The following is a 16,934-nucleotide window of genomic DNA, read 5'->3' on the forward strand; positions in this document are numbered from 1 at the left end:
AGAAGGGATGCAAAATAGATTTAAGTAGGGTAAATAGGTCTATACCCGTTTTATGCCTACTAAGTTTCCATTGTCATTAAGTTCTCATCTGGGCTTACACCAGTTATACCATCGTCTTAATTTAATTCTAAAATTAACATGCATAAATTGTCGAGTAGGTACAAGAATCACTACTCGAAAATGTGGGCGAATAATTTATTTTGCTTACCTATAAATCATTCGCGAGTAATTGTTTATTTTATATTTTTGCATGTAATGCCCATCTCTCTTCTGAAGTACGGTCAGCCAAGAAAGTGGTCTACCACTTTTCGACTCTATCTATCAGATGATAGAGTCGAAAAGTGGTAGACCACTTTCTTGGCTGACTGTACATACCTAATACCTACTCATGAATTACGGACCCTTTTAAACGTGACTCGGATATTTACGAGCGATACAATACGTTTACCTTTTGTTGTTGGGCAGGTTATTTTAATACCGTAAAACGGGGTGAGTAGGTTTCGCGGGGAGACGTGGGTTATGAATGGGGAGAGAAGGTTTGAGAGGGGGGTGAGAAGGGATTTTAAGGCTACTGCTACAAAAATAATGTATTCCAATTTAAAATGGAGCTACGCATAATAAAAAAAATCGATCCAACAATCTTCCAAAATCACCTTAATGTATGAAAACCCCTCCAAATACGAGGCACTACGGGGTGAGGTGGGTTTTCCTCTTTATCGTCAAAGTTATGAAATGGAACTACCCAAAATAAAATAAAAACTAAAATACAAACGTCCGGAACGCTTATCATATACACCATTCAGTTTTCATATGTAAGAATAAAATGTTATCGAGGTTTAAATTTCAGTTTTGACCCTACTCACCCCATTTTACGGTACATTAAATATTCTACCTTGTTATAATAACCAACAAGTTATAGGTAAGTCTCACAATCATGGTTCAAATGGGCGACGTATAACAACATTGAAGCTTTATTTTGTTAAAGTTCAGATAGAAAATAAAGTAAATCAATAGTGTCAATCTCCAACTAATAACTTTGAAATACTAGGCGGTTTGCTCGAAGTCTCATTCCAATAGCGACCGGTTCAGGGTGGGCATACCTAAATAAGCATAGTCATAAAAATGCGCTCTCCAATACGCATACCTAGGGCTCGATTCGGATTTTGTAATAGACATCTAATAGATATCTTTTAGACATCGCCAAGATACAATAACGATATGTTTAAGATCTAACCTGTCAAATTTGACATCTCCGCGATTCTGGAGATACTCTTGAACGATTTCCACAAGATATTACATAGAGATCTAATTCACATCTAATAGATATCTAACACGATCTATCGTAAAAGTGACATTGGTTGCCCGAATTGCGCTGCAAAAGAGAACTAGTTGAAATCTAAACTATAACGTATCTATAAGGGATCTAGTACGTGTCGTCTCTTGTGAATATCTTGATGTTCGAATACGGCATCTAGTCTTTTTAATTCTCTCGGATTTTGAACTAGACATCTATTAGACATCACCAAGATACGATAACGATATGTTTAAGATCTAACCTGTCAAATTTGACATTTCCGATTCTGAAAATACTCTTGAACGATTTCCACAAGATATTATTACGATATTTTAACGTAAAAGTGACATTTTTGCCCGAATTGAGCTGCAAAAGAGAACTAGTTGAAATGTAAACTACAACGTATCTACTACATATCGTATCGTTCTCTAGTCTAGAACGGATCTTGTTTTCCGAATACCGCGGTCGGTCATGTTGTGCTGGTTTATCCGAGAACTTGGCTTACCAATGCTCGCGTAATCAATAGAAATACATGCCTTGGAAACAATACACTCTCGCTGCTCCTGAAATGAAGCAGGTAAACAATCGTTTCCCAGTAAACTCAGGAAGCTCTACTCTCATAACAAAGGCAAGCTCGCCTTGACTTTTTTCAAGTGATGTAGGTTTTACTTTAAACTTTTTTACTCAAAATCGAGTAATTCAGTCACGTTTTGGACTGTGAAACATTTCAGAAAGTCGTTTACTGAAGTAATCATCAGACTTTTATGCTTTGCTTGTAAAATCTACCTCGGTAGGGCACGGATATTAAAATATTAGCATATTATTAGGTAAGATTTCAGCATGTAGGGATGCCAAAGTGATACCTACCTAATTAATAATCATAAACATTTTACATTATTTACAGGCCAATTCGAATGTACACCGACATCAGAATGGTATTTAAATGATCTAATGTAGGTATCGTGCGTTTCGCTCCTACTCGCCCGTAGGTACATGTACCTAATAGAGTGAGCGAAACGCACGATAACTAAATGACATCATTTAGATTTCAATCAGATGTCAGTGTAAGTTCGAATTAGCATGTTACTCAACAAGTACAATCAATTGTAAAATTATTATTCCAACTGAAAATTAAATGAAAGTTATGAAAAAAAAATCTAGGTATAACAAAAGTATGAATGTCTCAAATAAATATTTTCATTTCATTTCATAACGTAATTCTCTTTATACCTATTACAAAATTTTACTATTTTATAAAATATTAACATTCATTGCCACCCAGCCAAACAAGACATCCGCGCCAGGCCACAAAAATTTCTTCATAATTATAAAGGTGTAGGTATTACCACGATCCCGACTATCGGGTCGTCTGACCTGGGAACGAAATCATAAAATATCCGATAGTCGGGTTTTCGGCACTGAATGTGTTAAACTGAGGTGTCATAGATACCTAGGTACTTTTTTAACTTTTTTTTTAAGCATCTTATTATTTGCAAACAAGATATATACAGTGTATTACTAAAAGAAATTAAATACTAGCTTAAATCTAAAATAGGCCCTTGAGGCATTGTACCAAGGAAGCTGGCGACATTTCCTCGCTGTATCGCAATGCTGATACCTATGTACTTTGAAACTGGTTTTATTTTATCGTCAACCTTTGGCAACATTTGCATAGGCTCATGAAAACCGTAGGCAACCCTAACTAATAATAAGCTATAAAGAATGTTTACGACGTATTACCATATTGGACGCGTTATCGAGCGCCTCTAGGGCTGCCTCGAATTACCGCACGCAGAGCACGTGATAACGGCGATATGTTTGCGATTCCGACACCGTGACGCTGACACTTGAGCTGTTTTCGCTTTAATTTGCCAAAGTGGGAAAGAAAATATACTGATATTTTATGAAACGGAGTAATCGGGTCATAGTAGAATTATTTCTTATTAATTACGAATGTCATTCCTGTTTCTGATTGTTAAAAATATTGATGAATGCCGAATTGGATCAGACCAAAACTTCATCAGTTTTTCTGATATAAATCACAAGTTTGGCAGTATCAGTATCCTTAACTTTTGGGATCGATATTAACTAACTTTTGTTTATATTTATAAGTGTATGACCCTGGTTCCTTCGTGTTCAGCTGAGTGGTTTTAAGTAAATCTCACCCCGTCGGCTTACTAACTTATGAAAAAAAGTCGGGTATCTCTGCAGCTGACAGGCCATTAATGTTTTTTTTTATTTCACGATCAAGTATAAAGGAAAGCGGGTCTTTACACATTTGCAACCCCTCAGAGGCTAGCATGATCGCCTTTATGCGGTGTATTAATTCCCATTTGTCCCCGCCCCACGTGACCGCCGCCATACATGAGGCAGGTACTAATGGGAATAAAATAATTCATATGGTTGCACCTATTAAATACCATCTGCGCGTGGCGGGGACAAGTGGCTATAGGACATAGGTACACAATTTACGCCAGTTATAAAATAAAACATTCGATAGGTATTTAAAAAGTACCTAATACGAAAAGAAGAAATTGTATAGGTATCAGACGTAACGCAACCAACGATCTGCATAGATAGGTATATATACGTAACGATTTCCAAATAAAGTTTCTGAGTACTTAAAAACCTCATAACAGTGATAACTTTTCAGAAACACTTCGCACATCAAAGTGTGTTAAGTTTTTACCGGCATTTGATCGCCCCGTTTATTCCCTTATTTGTTTCTCACTAAGTCACTACGCTCTTGTTACTTGTTTAACACGCCGCGAAATGTACTAAGTACTATAAGTACCTGCTATAACGGTTTGTAGCGATCCCTAATGCCGTTGGAAAGTTTCTCCGTTGATACCTTACTATTAACACCTGTTAATGGTCTTGAAGTAGGTCCGAAATCAGAGTTCATGCCGCGTGTTTTCAATTATTACGTGCTAATTAAGTTCTTCAGCGAGCCACTATAATATTAATTAAAAATAGAATTATGCGTAATCGAAGAGACCATTTGTAATTTGTACAATCTATGTGAACTTGGGTCTACATGGAATACCTTTTGAATTCGGGAAAGGGAAAATGGCGTGTAAAAGTATTTTTCATCCTAATAAAAACTGCTTTAAGTAAAATATCCATTGATATTTCGTCACATCTATCAGGCTCTCGCAAAACAGAAATAAAACTAAAGCAATAAAACATTGAAAACCACTTACGAGGGAACATTTTATCGCGTAATTCTATAGATAAATACGAGTGTAGTGTTAGAAAGGAATCCCTATTATGTATGTTGGTTTCTCGGAAAGGAAGCCATATTATACCTTTGAACTAGTACATTATTCCCACAGCTTACCGAATGCATCAACTCAATCGAGATAAGTCCTGAGTTTTTAGATAATAAGCATGAATCTCGCTCGTTTCTTCCCAGAACGTACAGAATGTGGAAAGAGTTGCCTCCTGAGGTATTTCCTTTGCGCTACGACATGGGATTCTTCAAGAAGCGGGTACTTAGGCTTCTCAGGGGTCGGCAATGATTAAGTGGCTCCTGTGATGTTGCTTATATCCATGGGCGACGATGACCGCTTCCCATCAGGCGGCTCGCCTGCTTGTTTCCAGACAATCACATAAAAAAACAATTGTATGGGAGCTACTTTTAGCCGGCAGGTTCCTGTGACTCTTAAAACCAACCCACTGAACAACGAGGCCAACTTATACTGGTGGTTATCTTCCGGGAGGTGTCTTTACCTAACTAAGCAATGTTAATATCAGTATTATATCACTGATATGAAAGCGCGAAGTTTAATTTCTGTTTGATGACCGAAGATCCCTCGCAGCTCGGCAATCTAAGTTCTGTTTCTATGCCGTAGGTCAAAGGGAACCAACTAGTGTTGTGAATTTAAGCTTCGAGGCGTAAACTACAAGACTCGAGTCGCGACTTCCGAGTCTAGAAGCCTCGACCATAATTATAAGCCTCAACTTAATAAGTTCGCGTTGCTGCTTACGAGCACAGAAACCTCGAGTCTTTAGGCCTCAAGCTTTGAAGGTTTAAGTCTATAAGGTTTGTAGCATTTAAGTTTTAAAAGCTTTTAACAAATTAGATTAATCTATGCCATATTTGATAGTTATACAGGGTGCCCGTGAGAAACCCGAGAGATTTGATTGAATTGTTTTTTTCTTTTTGTTTTTAGTACATATTTGTTGTTATAGCGGCAACAGAAATACATCATCTGTGAAAGTTTCAGCTATAAAAATATTAAATTTAAATTTAATTCGGTTCATGAGATACAGCCTGGTGACGCGACGGACGGACGGGCGGACGGACAGTGGAGTCTTAGTAATAGAGTCCCGTTTTTACCCTTTGGGTACGGAACCCTAAAAATTAGGTAGACCGCCACACCGGACACCGTCAAATTAAGGGTTTAAAATAAATACACAATAATACTTTCTGCCTATAACGCTCGTTATTTGAGCTCTTAACGCTTGACTCAGGCCTTCGAGGTTCGGGGGCTTGAGCTTTCAATAGGCCCGAGTTTTTAAAGCTTGAGCTCTCTACGAAGCCCGAGTCTTAAAGACTTATTCTTAAGAGCTCATAAAAAACTTGAGTCGTTAAGGTTCTGAACCGTTTCTGAGCTCAAACCTTTAACGCTTGAGTCTTCAAAGCTTGAACCTTCAAGGTTTGCAAGTCTTTAAGGTTTAAAAGTCTTCAAGACTAGTCTTTTAACAACACTAGAACCAACCCAGGTGATGAAATTAGTCTAAAGTTCTACCTATAACAAGTTGCAACAGGAGTTGACCTTAATGGACTTAAGGCTACTAAGGTTTCGAGAATTCTGAGAAAGCAAGTCTAGGTCGCCTTAAGCACAGGCGCTTCTATTGACCGAGCGTATATTAGTTATACGTACTTACTCTGTACTCCGAACCGAACCGAATCGTTTATTATACGTCGTTTTTTTAGCATTAGAAAACCGGTAAACATTCATGACGTGCCTTTTTATTGAAAATGATTGAAAAACGCTTTTTTTTTATTAGTTTATATTACTTATGAAAGAAAAGGAATGTGAATAATCGTATATGATTTATAATTGTTACATATTTTCTGTGACTTATATAAAAAAAGTGATTTTTAATAAAACTATATACACGTCAAGATCGCTTACCTTCTTTCTAATGCAAAAAAACGGACAATATCAACGATTGTCATCTTGGCTAGGTCCCTGGTCTAAGATAGAGACGACCAGGCCCGCGCAAAATGTTTTTTTTTTGTTTTTAAATGACCGAAAACAATATTGAATCTGTCCGCATATTCATGCAAGGATAAAGTAAACAATTTTAGATATATAGTCTCAAGATTTACTTTGTCATGAAAATACAAGAATTATTGTAAAATGTTAAAATATAAAAGTCAGTATATTATTAAAATGTCATCACTCCATTACACATCATTCTATATAACAGAATAACTCTGGTCAGATACAGTTAAGAATAAGTACACAATAATTACTTACTTAAAAGATACACACTACACAGGCATTAGATTACTGTCATCTTACCAGTACAATACAGCATATACAGGATGCTTCCTGTAACAGGAGCAATAAATTAAACTAAAGGCTGTACTCCTCAAACTGACCAACATTTGTTCAGCAACTTTCAAAAATTATGAATACTTTACTTCCACTTATTCATACAAAATAAATATTGCCTTTAATGTACGCTGACATCAGTCTGTTTGACGTTGCTTGTCACGCTTTAAACATAACAAAATTTGCAATACATTGCGCCTTAGAATAAACTTAAAAGTGTAATAAAAATCAAAACATGAGTTATTTTAAAAAGTTGCTGAACAAATGTTGGTCAGTTTGAGGAGTACAGCCTACAGTTTAATTTATTGCTCCTGTTACAGGAAGCACCCTGTATATAGCCTTTTGTACAACATCTTGGCTACATAATATATATTATCATTTTATTAATATCTAATAACAACTCTATTGTTAGAATTTTAGATATTGCACAATTGCACTTTGTTATACATAGGTATATGTATAACAAAGTGCAATTGTACGAGTATGTATAATACCGCAAAAATCATGTCTTAATTAAGGCGATTCCAGTAAGAATGATAAATGTAATAAAACAACCTCAATTTAAAAAATACGACTGCCGCAGTAACATTAGAAATTCTCGCTTTACCAAAATAAGTCTTAAACGCGTATCCAAGTTAATTAATAGTCTTTCGAAGCTCTTTATTTTGATATCCCATTTGATAGGTTTGTAAGAATATAAGATTAGGAATACTAAGCCATATTGATTTTATTGTAACGTCACAATACATATTCTATGACGAAAGGGTTCTAATGGTAAGTACCTCATACGTCTAAGATATTGATTAATAAGGTTTTTAAACGTCATTAGCATCACTACATAGTATAAAACAAAGTCACTTCCCGCTGTCTGTCCCTATGTATGCTTAGATCTTAAAAACTACGCAACGGATTTTGATGCGGTTTTTTTTTAATAGATAGAGTGGTTCAAGAGGAAGTTTTATGTACCTATAATTTGTTAACCCGTGCTAGTGATGAAATAAGGTAACTGACATAGGTACAAACAAACATGAACATTGAATACTATATAAAAATTTTTGGGCAGTCGTATAAAAACTGGGGCAAATCCCTTTTTTAATTCGATTCTAACACATTGACGCCGGTTCTATTATATGTCAATATTACATTTTTCCTGCTTTGAGCTTTTTAAGTAATTAAGTCAATCGGATATACCTAAATACAAATCGAGAGTCATTTCCCGCTTGTTAAATATCTTTGTTCACTAGAATCACTATAAATGGAACGTATTTTCATTTCTATTACAGAATATTGTCATTCACGTTGTTTGACACAACGTTACATTAATTTATATTATACATTATTTGGATATCGCTTTACATACGAGTCGATATCAAAAAACTTTTGTGCATGATACAATGGGTTTCAAACGAGACCTGAATAGGGTAGAAATCAATGCGATATATAAAACAATTCAGTCAAGAAATGTGAAAAGCTTTCTTACAAATACTTGTTCGACGGTTTCGACACAATCATATGATATTTACGTGTAAATTCAACATTCAGTATACATTCTCAATCCTGTTATTTCAATACATTTAACGAATAACAATCTTTGATCAGATAACATTTGATTTATTTATACCTACGTGCAGAAAATATAGCATTTAATCACCAACGTAAATGCGAGATATATCCAGGTCGATTTGGATATTATTTTATTAAAATATATTCTTTTTTTATTAAAGGAATAATGGAAAAAAAAACACTGTATCGGAGAAAACTCAATCTTGCGACCTAAAACATGTTTCGTTTATTACTAAATAGATAGTTTAAGTGACAAACTTACTGTTACACAAAAAGGCTTGGGTATACGTCGCCTTATTTGTATTAAATTAAATAATAATATTGCCCTGCAAAATGATTGAAGCTTAAAATGATTTGGTTTTGTAATCCTTAGGGCTTAATTTATAAATGTGATGTTAGACATACATACAATAGGTATAGAGATGTTAATCCACAAAAAGTTTAAATATATGTCTTACTCTAACTTCTTATGGTGCATACTTGTTAACTACGACGTATTTGCCCAAATATTGCATTACTTTCTTGAGTATTAGGCAGGGCTCCTTTAAGAGACGGAATATGTAGACGAAGCTCTCGGTACATTTTTGACTTCTAAATTTAATCTTCTAATAACGATCCATATGACTGACACTTATCTGACACATATCACTGAAAGTTATCCCTCCTCATAGTAGTATTACTCGTACAGTCAGCAGCACAAGTTGCTAAGCGGGCGAGGTGTTCAAAATTACCTTGACACGCTCTTATTCTCTTAACAATAAAGGCGCGTCAAGATCATTTTGAACACCTCGCCCGCTTAGCAACTTCTGCTGCTGACTGTACATACGGACGGAATAGACAAAACGCTGACATTGCTGACGAACTAGTTTCCATATTTCTGTTCCGCAGAATTCAAGCCAAAGAAAGCCCTGTTGAATATTTTACTTTGAATTTTAATACAAAAATATTCCTATGAGGATTCATATCTTCGACTTTTCTTATTATCTGGTTATTTTAATAAATTCCCTGAAACTAGACTTCATACCTTAGCTTTGATACCATATTTACTCAGAATTGTCACTCAGAGTTACTCAGAGTTGCCCGCTATTCTAATAAAAGATTTTTAACCAAATTTACAGTAGGTACATGTATGGTGCTACTGTACCGCCCTAGTGCGGTAATTAGCACTATACGTGCCTATGTCTGACATTTAAAGGGCCATAACGTACTGAAAAACGGTGTACGATACACGTGCGAATGATGATGATCCTTCCGGTTGATTTCGGCCACGACCACTTCGACTCCTAGTTTGCTCGGCGCTCGTGCGCATGAAGATGGCTGACGTAGGTGTTCTTCGAGGTGAACCCCCGCTATTAGTTATTCTGTGCCCCCGCGCACCTTGAGGGCACGTGAGCAGTAAATGGGAGCAGTGTAGAATTCGCAACTCGTGTCGATGTAAAACAGTTGTATCGCCGCTCGTTGTGAATTTCCTCCTTTTCGCACTTGTATCGTAATTATTCCCATTGAAACTTTTCCCACTGCACGTGTGTCAATCCAATTATTACCAAACTATAATTTAGGTAGTTTAATTTTTGTCAAATCTTTTATTTAGACTTAATAAAATTAGCAAATTTTTGTTAAACCACTACGAAAAATTTTTTATCCAAAGTAATGGTTAGTCAAAGTTTTTTTTAATTATAAGTTGCATTATAATATGTTAAGTATACCATATCCCTTTTTTACTCGTCATTCAAAATACAACCACGCATTATCACAAGAGGTCAAAGGACGGATATTAGATTTTTATAAAAAGTGAAAAATATGTTCCTTCATCACTCAAAGTTAACCCAAAATGTTTTAGGAATGCCGGGTTGCCGCAAACATTCGTTCCACGCCTCAGCGTTAACTGACTTCTCGTCGATGCTCGCTTTACCGAGGATCTCCTTCTTCGCCATCTTGGTCTTGCAACCGAGGCTTATATAAATGCTGACTTTGCACAAACTGGCTCTGAACACCGACAGCTTTACCGTCGCAGACTTCGGGTCCCACCTGGCCGATATAGTGGGAACGAATCTGTCACTTTTCCAATAACATTCCGCTTTGTTGGCTTCCAATATTGTGGCTTTCAAATACAGCGGGGCTGAAACAGACAATAAAACGAAGTTTAGTTTCGTTGTCATTCGTAATAAGGCAAGCTAGGAGACGTCTGGCGAGTAAATTGCGGGTGTTGTCACGCGATTATAATTACTCGTTTACTGTCAATTATTTACGGGTTACACACGCTAACGTGTCATCAGTGACTTAACTCAAGACAAGATTAGAAACAAAGTTCCATAAAACAGAAATGGCAAAAATATGAACCTTTTTTTACTAGGTAAGTAGTATTATGTAAAACGAAAATGAAAAATGGATTAAGTTAGGTTTCGTATTTAGGAGTATGTATTCTATTTTAAGACAAGCTTAGGAACAGTGTCCCGAGCCCTAAACTAGGTAAACCCGTAGGTATTATAGGGATCAGGGAATAAAGCACCGATATTTCTAGCAATGCAGCAAATAGTAGATTGTTAACGCCTACAAACTCTTACATACTTAGACATGTTTTTACTCTAAGAGTTTTTTATTTTGTGTGTTATCTACGCGTGTAACATTACTATAGCATTAGGTTAGATATAGACTGACCCAAATCTATTTGTATCGGTAAATTTGTGCACAGGTGCTCCAAAAACCCTTTCGATCCATATTCAGCGGTCGTTCGTCACATTTGCGTTGTTTTCCATGATTTACATTCAGAGCTACTTTCATATGAGAAATTATTTGTTGTACGAAAGTAGTGACAAATTATTTTTCATACGAAAGTAGCTCTAAATGTAAATCATGGGACGCAAGTGACGAACAACCGCTGAATATGAATCGAAAGGGTTATTAGATATTGTAGCGGGACAATATTTGTACGTAAAAATTCAAATATTGTCCCTTCACTAGCACACGACACGTGCCGATAGAATAATTGCTTTTTACAGTGTAGGTACAGTCAAGTGTAAAAATATGGGTGCACTCATCATACTCAAAAATATGTCCCTTATGTCAGCGAATTAACAACTATGGGACATATTTTTGAGTAAGTTGTGTGCACCCATATTTTTACAATTGACTGTACAAATACATAAGGCACTGTGCAGGCGATCAAGCGTGCTTGACAAGCATGTTGCGCCATAGGCTTGTCAGTCGCGATTGATAATTGCCAGCGTATTGGTCAACCTATTTGCACACATTATTTGAAAACCAATACAGTCTCTGCTGATCAAAATCGACTGAGGCCAAACGGCGCTTGGCTTGCATCACATATGCTTGATTGCCTGTGCGTCCCCTAAAAGTAGCACTTCATGGTACCAACTTAGGACATTTAAAAGCAGATAGAGTAGTAACGTACCTACACGATAAGGAATATAAATGCCAAAATATGTAATGTAGTTTAGGTTCTGCAGCAAATCTATTTTTTATATTTCTTAGGTGGGCAGGTTTTATTGTGTTGAAACCTGGCACCTCAAGATTCCACTGTTGAAAACACTCACTTTTAAGTACCCTCGCTACCCTTCGCTACCCGTTCAACGCTGGCGTCTAATAATATTTTCGGATAATAACAAAAAATAAGTATTGTGTTTACGCAAATATGTGGGCGTAACTACAATAATGTTTTTTCACGTGCCCTTACGCTGTCCGGATTTCTTCATATTAACTTGCCTTTTGATTGATGGTCGTTACGTCTACGGGAGCGCGGATGGCCATTAATCATGGTGCAACCATCACGCTCCTGTATTGTTGCGCCATTTAAGGTCCTAACTAAATTGGTTGTTCAATACTTACGCTATAGAATTTCCAATTTAGCAAGAACCCTAAATGGCATAACAATCCCGTGTAGTGACTGTGACTATAAACATAGTACCCATTACCATTGGGTAATCGTAACCAAACAATGTGTTTACTTTTCTTACTGACATATACATATTTCGTCGAGACAGAGATATGTGTCGAGGAAATGGTGGATGGACTGTGTGAGAGATGATATGAAACGAACGCAAGTGAATGATGAGATGACGAGCGACAGAGGTATGTCATCTACATAAACAAAATTCGCTTAGTCGTAATTTGTCAAAATTCAAATAGTATTGAAAAGTCTCTAGGTTTCTACCCAACTCATTGTTCAAACTTCAGCGACTACAAACAGAACTAGGGCAAGATAAATTGAAAATAATCCACATCCTTCCATTAATCGTATTTACCGACTCTTTGAAGTGAACTTTCCATTTCGTAATAGACTCCCACATAGTGATGTACCGATTTCACAGAAAAATCTCCTAATGTCCTGGGCCGTAGCGGTTATTTTCCAATGACGTGTGATGATTGTAGACGCACGACAACTCTCTCCTTTTTAATAAGCAAAGAGCATCGCGCGAGTCGAGGGGCCTTTTCACTGCAATGCAATGCATTCCCTGTAGTGGTCAATGTGAGAGATTCTTTGTAAGAAGTCTCAATAAGAAGGTGCATTATCAATCTTAAGGTGCAGTAGGTTCAGAAAACGGATAAAAAAGTAGTAGCGCTCTTTTGGATCACAGTACGGCTGCTATAAATTTAATTAGCAATCTTGAGGCCTTTCTCTGGAGACTTCAGAGATTCGAATCCTGAGTTGAAATTGTTTCGAAAAAAGAGCAATAATATGTTTGAGGGAACTCAGGGATTACCTACTTATTTATTTTTAAAACACACGAAAAATTTAAATTTAAAAACATATGATCGCTCCCGGCTAGCACGCACTTCCATCTCGCTCTCGCTTACGCTCAGTGAGAGTGAGAGAAGATCACGAACTTACTGCACCTTAATAAGGAGTACTATTTATTTTTCAAGTCCATTCACAGGTATCCTATACATCGCCATTAAGCCCGTGAACCCTTCGACAACAGGCACTTATGTAGATTCCAAATGGACTTTTGAATTGCGGGGTAGCTTAATGGACCTCTCTATCAGCCGAGCTTTTTTTAGCTAGCCCTACCCTAAAAGTATACAGTTGATATCAAAAGTACATGTACTATATACTCGTAGTTACCTCGTCCCTACACATATTCCAGAAATAGTAGTTTATGTGACTGCTACATAATGAGAGGCATTAAAATACTTGAATGAGTTTCTTAATAGTATCACACGAGTGTTTTCATGCCTAATTATGTACAGTTACATACACTACTTTATCTAAACACAAACTTAAAACTAATTAAAAGATAAACTGTACGTCAAATGGCGGTGAATTAAAACTTTTTTCACGCATGTCACGCATCCATAGTTGTTTTAATTCCTAGACAAAAGAATGAAGTCCCTATTCTCATGTCATTCGAGATCAAATATCGTGCGGTTTATATTAAAAAACATACTAAATTGACGTTTCGTATCGATAACTGTTTTAATATCTATGGATACTAGAATAGACACCCACTTGAGTTTTGACTGCTGTTCCAAATTTAAACTCATAACCTTACAAAAATCTATAACGTTATGTACATATGTACTTGGTCAACCAGATCTTGTCAGTAGAAAAAGGCGGCAAATTTGAAAAATGTAATAGGCGCGAAGGCATATCCACCATCATATATAGGACACCATCGCAAGCGCGGACTTCTGGCCGAAGGGGGTGGTGTTTCGACGGTTCCGGAACCCTACGCCGAGTCAGACGACGCAATGGAGCCACGCTGTTATGTCGTTGCCTGTCGTCGCCCAAATCTAACATTTAATTTGTTTTTTGTTTTCATGTTTTGTAGTTTCACAGTGCATTGGTTTTACTGTAATGCTGTGTCACTTATTTGAGTAATAAATAAATAAATATCGTCACATAGAAAATTTGAATTTCGCGCCTTTTTCTACTGACAAGATTTGGTTGACCATCTATAAGTACAAATTTTTCTACTACCACAGATAAGAAAGTTCTCATAGTAAAATTGGTTGTAATAAAGCTTGTCATTTCCTACGGTTTCTGAACGCATTATAGAGCACTAGAGTTAGACCAAGAAAAGTCTGCAGCGATTTTGATAGCCCACGCAGTGCAAGTGTTATTTACACGTCATAATTTCATAGATGTTTGACGTTTAAAATGACACTTGCACTGCGCGGGCTATTAAAATCGCTGCAAACTTTTCTCGTTCTGGCTCTAATGACATGTGTGTAGATAAAAAATAATATGCGCTCAATAATTATGGCGTTATTCACAAACGTCTGTCAAATCTTACAAACCATTGATAATCGTTTGTTCCTATCCGTCATTTTGATTATTTCTGTTTGTTAGTAAAAGACAAAATTTAACACAACAAGACAAGAGGTTGATAACTTGATAAGTTTTATGAATTATTATTATACAGTATTTAGGGTCATATTCAGACATCTGATGTACTAATTGCACATTTTTTGACAATACTAACCAATCTGTAAGTTTTTAGTATATTAGTGCATTAGTTTTATTTTCAGTACGTATTATCATTTAATAAAATTTTATATAATTTAATTAGTAATACTGAGACAAAAAAACTATTACAATAAACTGAACAAAACCCTAAATTTAGATTATTGAAATTAAATTATAATTCCTGCGTTACCAAAAGTTGCAAAACTTATTTGAGTTGGGTCTTACAAACCAAGATGTTACCGAAGACATCGTAATTTATTTCAATTAGGAAAGTTATAAGCGTCCGAATCCAGATATGGAAGTAGTAGATTAATTAGATAATATTCCTTTACGTTATATCCGTATTCCTACACATCATCCACTTGTGCTTATTCAAGATTTAAGAAAAAAAAAACAACGGATTGCACTCCGGGAGTGCCGACAGAAGTGAAAACTCAATGACTCGTCCAAAATGTCTGCATCACTATGTAGGTATAATTAACCCATACTCCTTTCTATTGAAAAACTATAGTTCCGAAATTGCTCGTCAATGAGCTTTAATTTGTAGCGTTAATTGTTTAAAATTCGAATAGAAATTGTAAAGTGACTTGCAGACCTCGCATCTAAATATATTCATGGTCATGATATTTTGAGTTTTATTCACCAGTACTAGAGTTCACTTTTATTAGCGATTTCATCAAGATGTAGCTTTATTGAATTATATTTGAGTGATATGAAGTTAGAATGTAACTGTGAGATCCTCGTATTTCAGCCCGTACAAGATTAGAACATTGAACTTTACTGCTTAATATAAAAGTCCAGTTTTAAATAATTGACCTGATTATGATGTATTATGTTTTTATTCACTAAAGAATTATAGTCATAACGTTATGACTATAGTTCTTTGGTGAATAAAAACGAAACAGCAGGCTCAGGCATGCATTTTTGCCGCGCGGTAGAAAAGGAGGGTTATGTCTTACGCCTTACGGTCACCACTCACCTATTACGAGTTTAACATTTTTTCCCCATCACAAAAAGTGCACAGCGCCGCTAAAGAAGTTTTCACTTCAAAAATATCTGCTATGTCCTCGACTGTTGTACGTTTCTGGAGTGCTCAGAGATTGTGTTTTTTTCATACTCTTTTTAATTTCGGAAACCAGTTTTTGGTTCCCATATTTTGCTAAAATGACATATCGGTCAGACAAATTCAATGGAACTGTCATTTTAGTATCACGAAAATAATAAGAGGTATTTAAATATAATGGGTATTTTGTTTTAATAATTAAGTTCAAACCATTGTCTTCTCAATGAAAAGCCGTACCAATGCCATAGAGAAAAAAATACATAGAGTGCTCACTCCATACATCAGTCCTAGTGCCAAAAAGACTATTAGCATCTAGCATCGAGTAGCGGAACTATCAGTACTGCTACATCTATTGTCAAGTAGCAGTACTGATAGTTCCGCTACTCGATGCTAGATGTAGACACTGAAATTAATAGTCTGAACCGATGTATGGAGTGAGCACGCTTGTTTTACTATATTTAATTTTCTCTATGCCAATGCGCACATCATCAGCCAAAATATCGAAATACTCGTTTCGACTGATGAAAGTTTTCCAACCGCAAATATTTAAGCGTTTACTACAAAAGTCGACTTTATGTTCTATGGGTTAATGTAGTGTTTACAATGGGAGGCAGGAGAAGTAATCAAGTAACATTACCTATTACTCACTAGACTGGATATCTCTCGATGTTCACCGAGTTTTTTTGTCATTTTACGCATCATCAAACAGGCTTATTACACGAAAACATAGAGAAAAAAATACATAGATTGCTCACTCCATACATCAGTTTTGATACCAAAAAGACTATTAATTAATGCTTACAACATAAGACTTTCCGGTCGCTGCTACATCTATTGTCAAGTAGCAGTACTGATAGTTCCGCTACTCGATGTAGACACTGAAATGAATAGTCTTTTTGGTATCAAAACTGATGTATGGAGTGAACACTCTTGTCTTACTATATTTCTCTATGATGAAAATGAAACAAAAAGGTCGGACCAAGCTAAGTCTGCATGACATTTGCAAAGACAAAGTGTCAA

The 16,934-nt window shown here is 36.1% G+C and overlaps 1 protein-coding gene across 1 annotated transcript in view; it reads right to left on the bottom strand.

The window, feature by feature from the left end:
- Nucleotides 1-10,140: 10,140 nt before the first annotated feature.
- LOC134650088 (uncharacterized) overlaps nucleotides 10,141-16,934 on the bottom strand; it is a 34,737-nt gene continuing 27,943 nt past the window's right edge. Inside the window, exon 4 of the mRNA XM_063504917.1 lies at nucleotides 10,141-10,546. Coding sequence (XP_063360987.1) covers nucleotides 10,239-10,546 — 308 coding nt within the window. The 3' untranslated portion in view covers nucleotides 10,141-10,238. The remainder of the gene's footprint in view (nucleotides 10,547-16,934) is intronic.

This window comes from Cydia amplana, chromosome 8, assembly GCF_948474715.1.
Source record: "Cydia amplana chromosome 8, ilCydAmpl1.1, whole genome shotgun sequence".
In the NCBI taxonomy this organism is placed as follows: Eukaryota; Metazoa; Arthropoda; class Insecta; order Lepidoptera; family Tortricidae; genus Cydia; species Cydia amplana.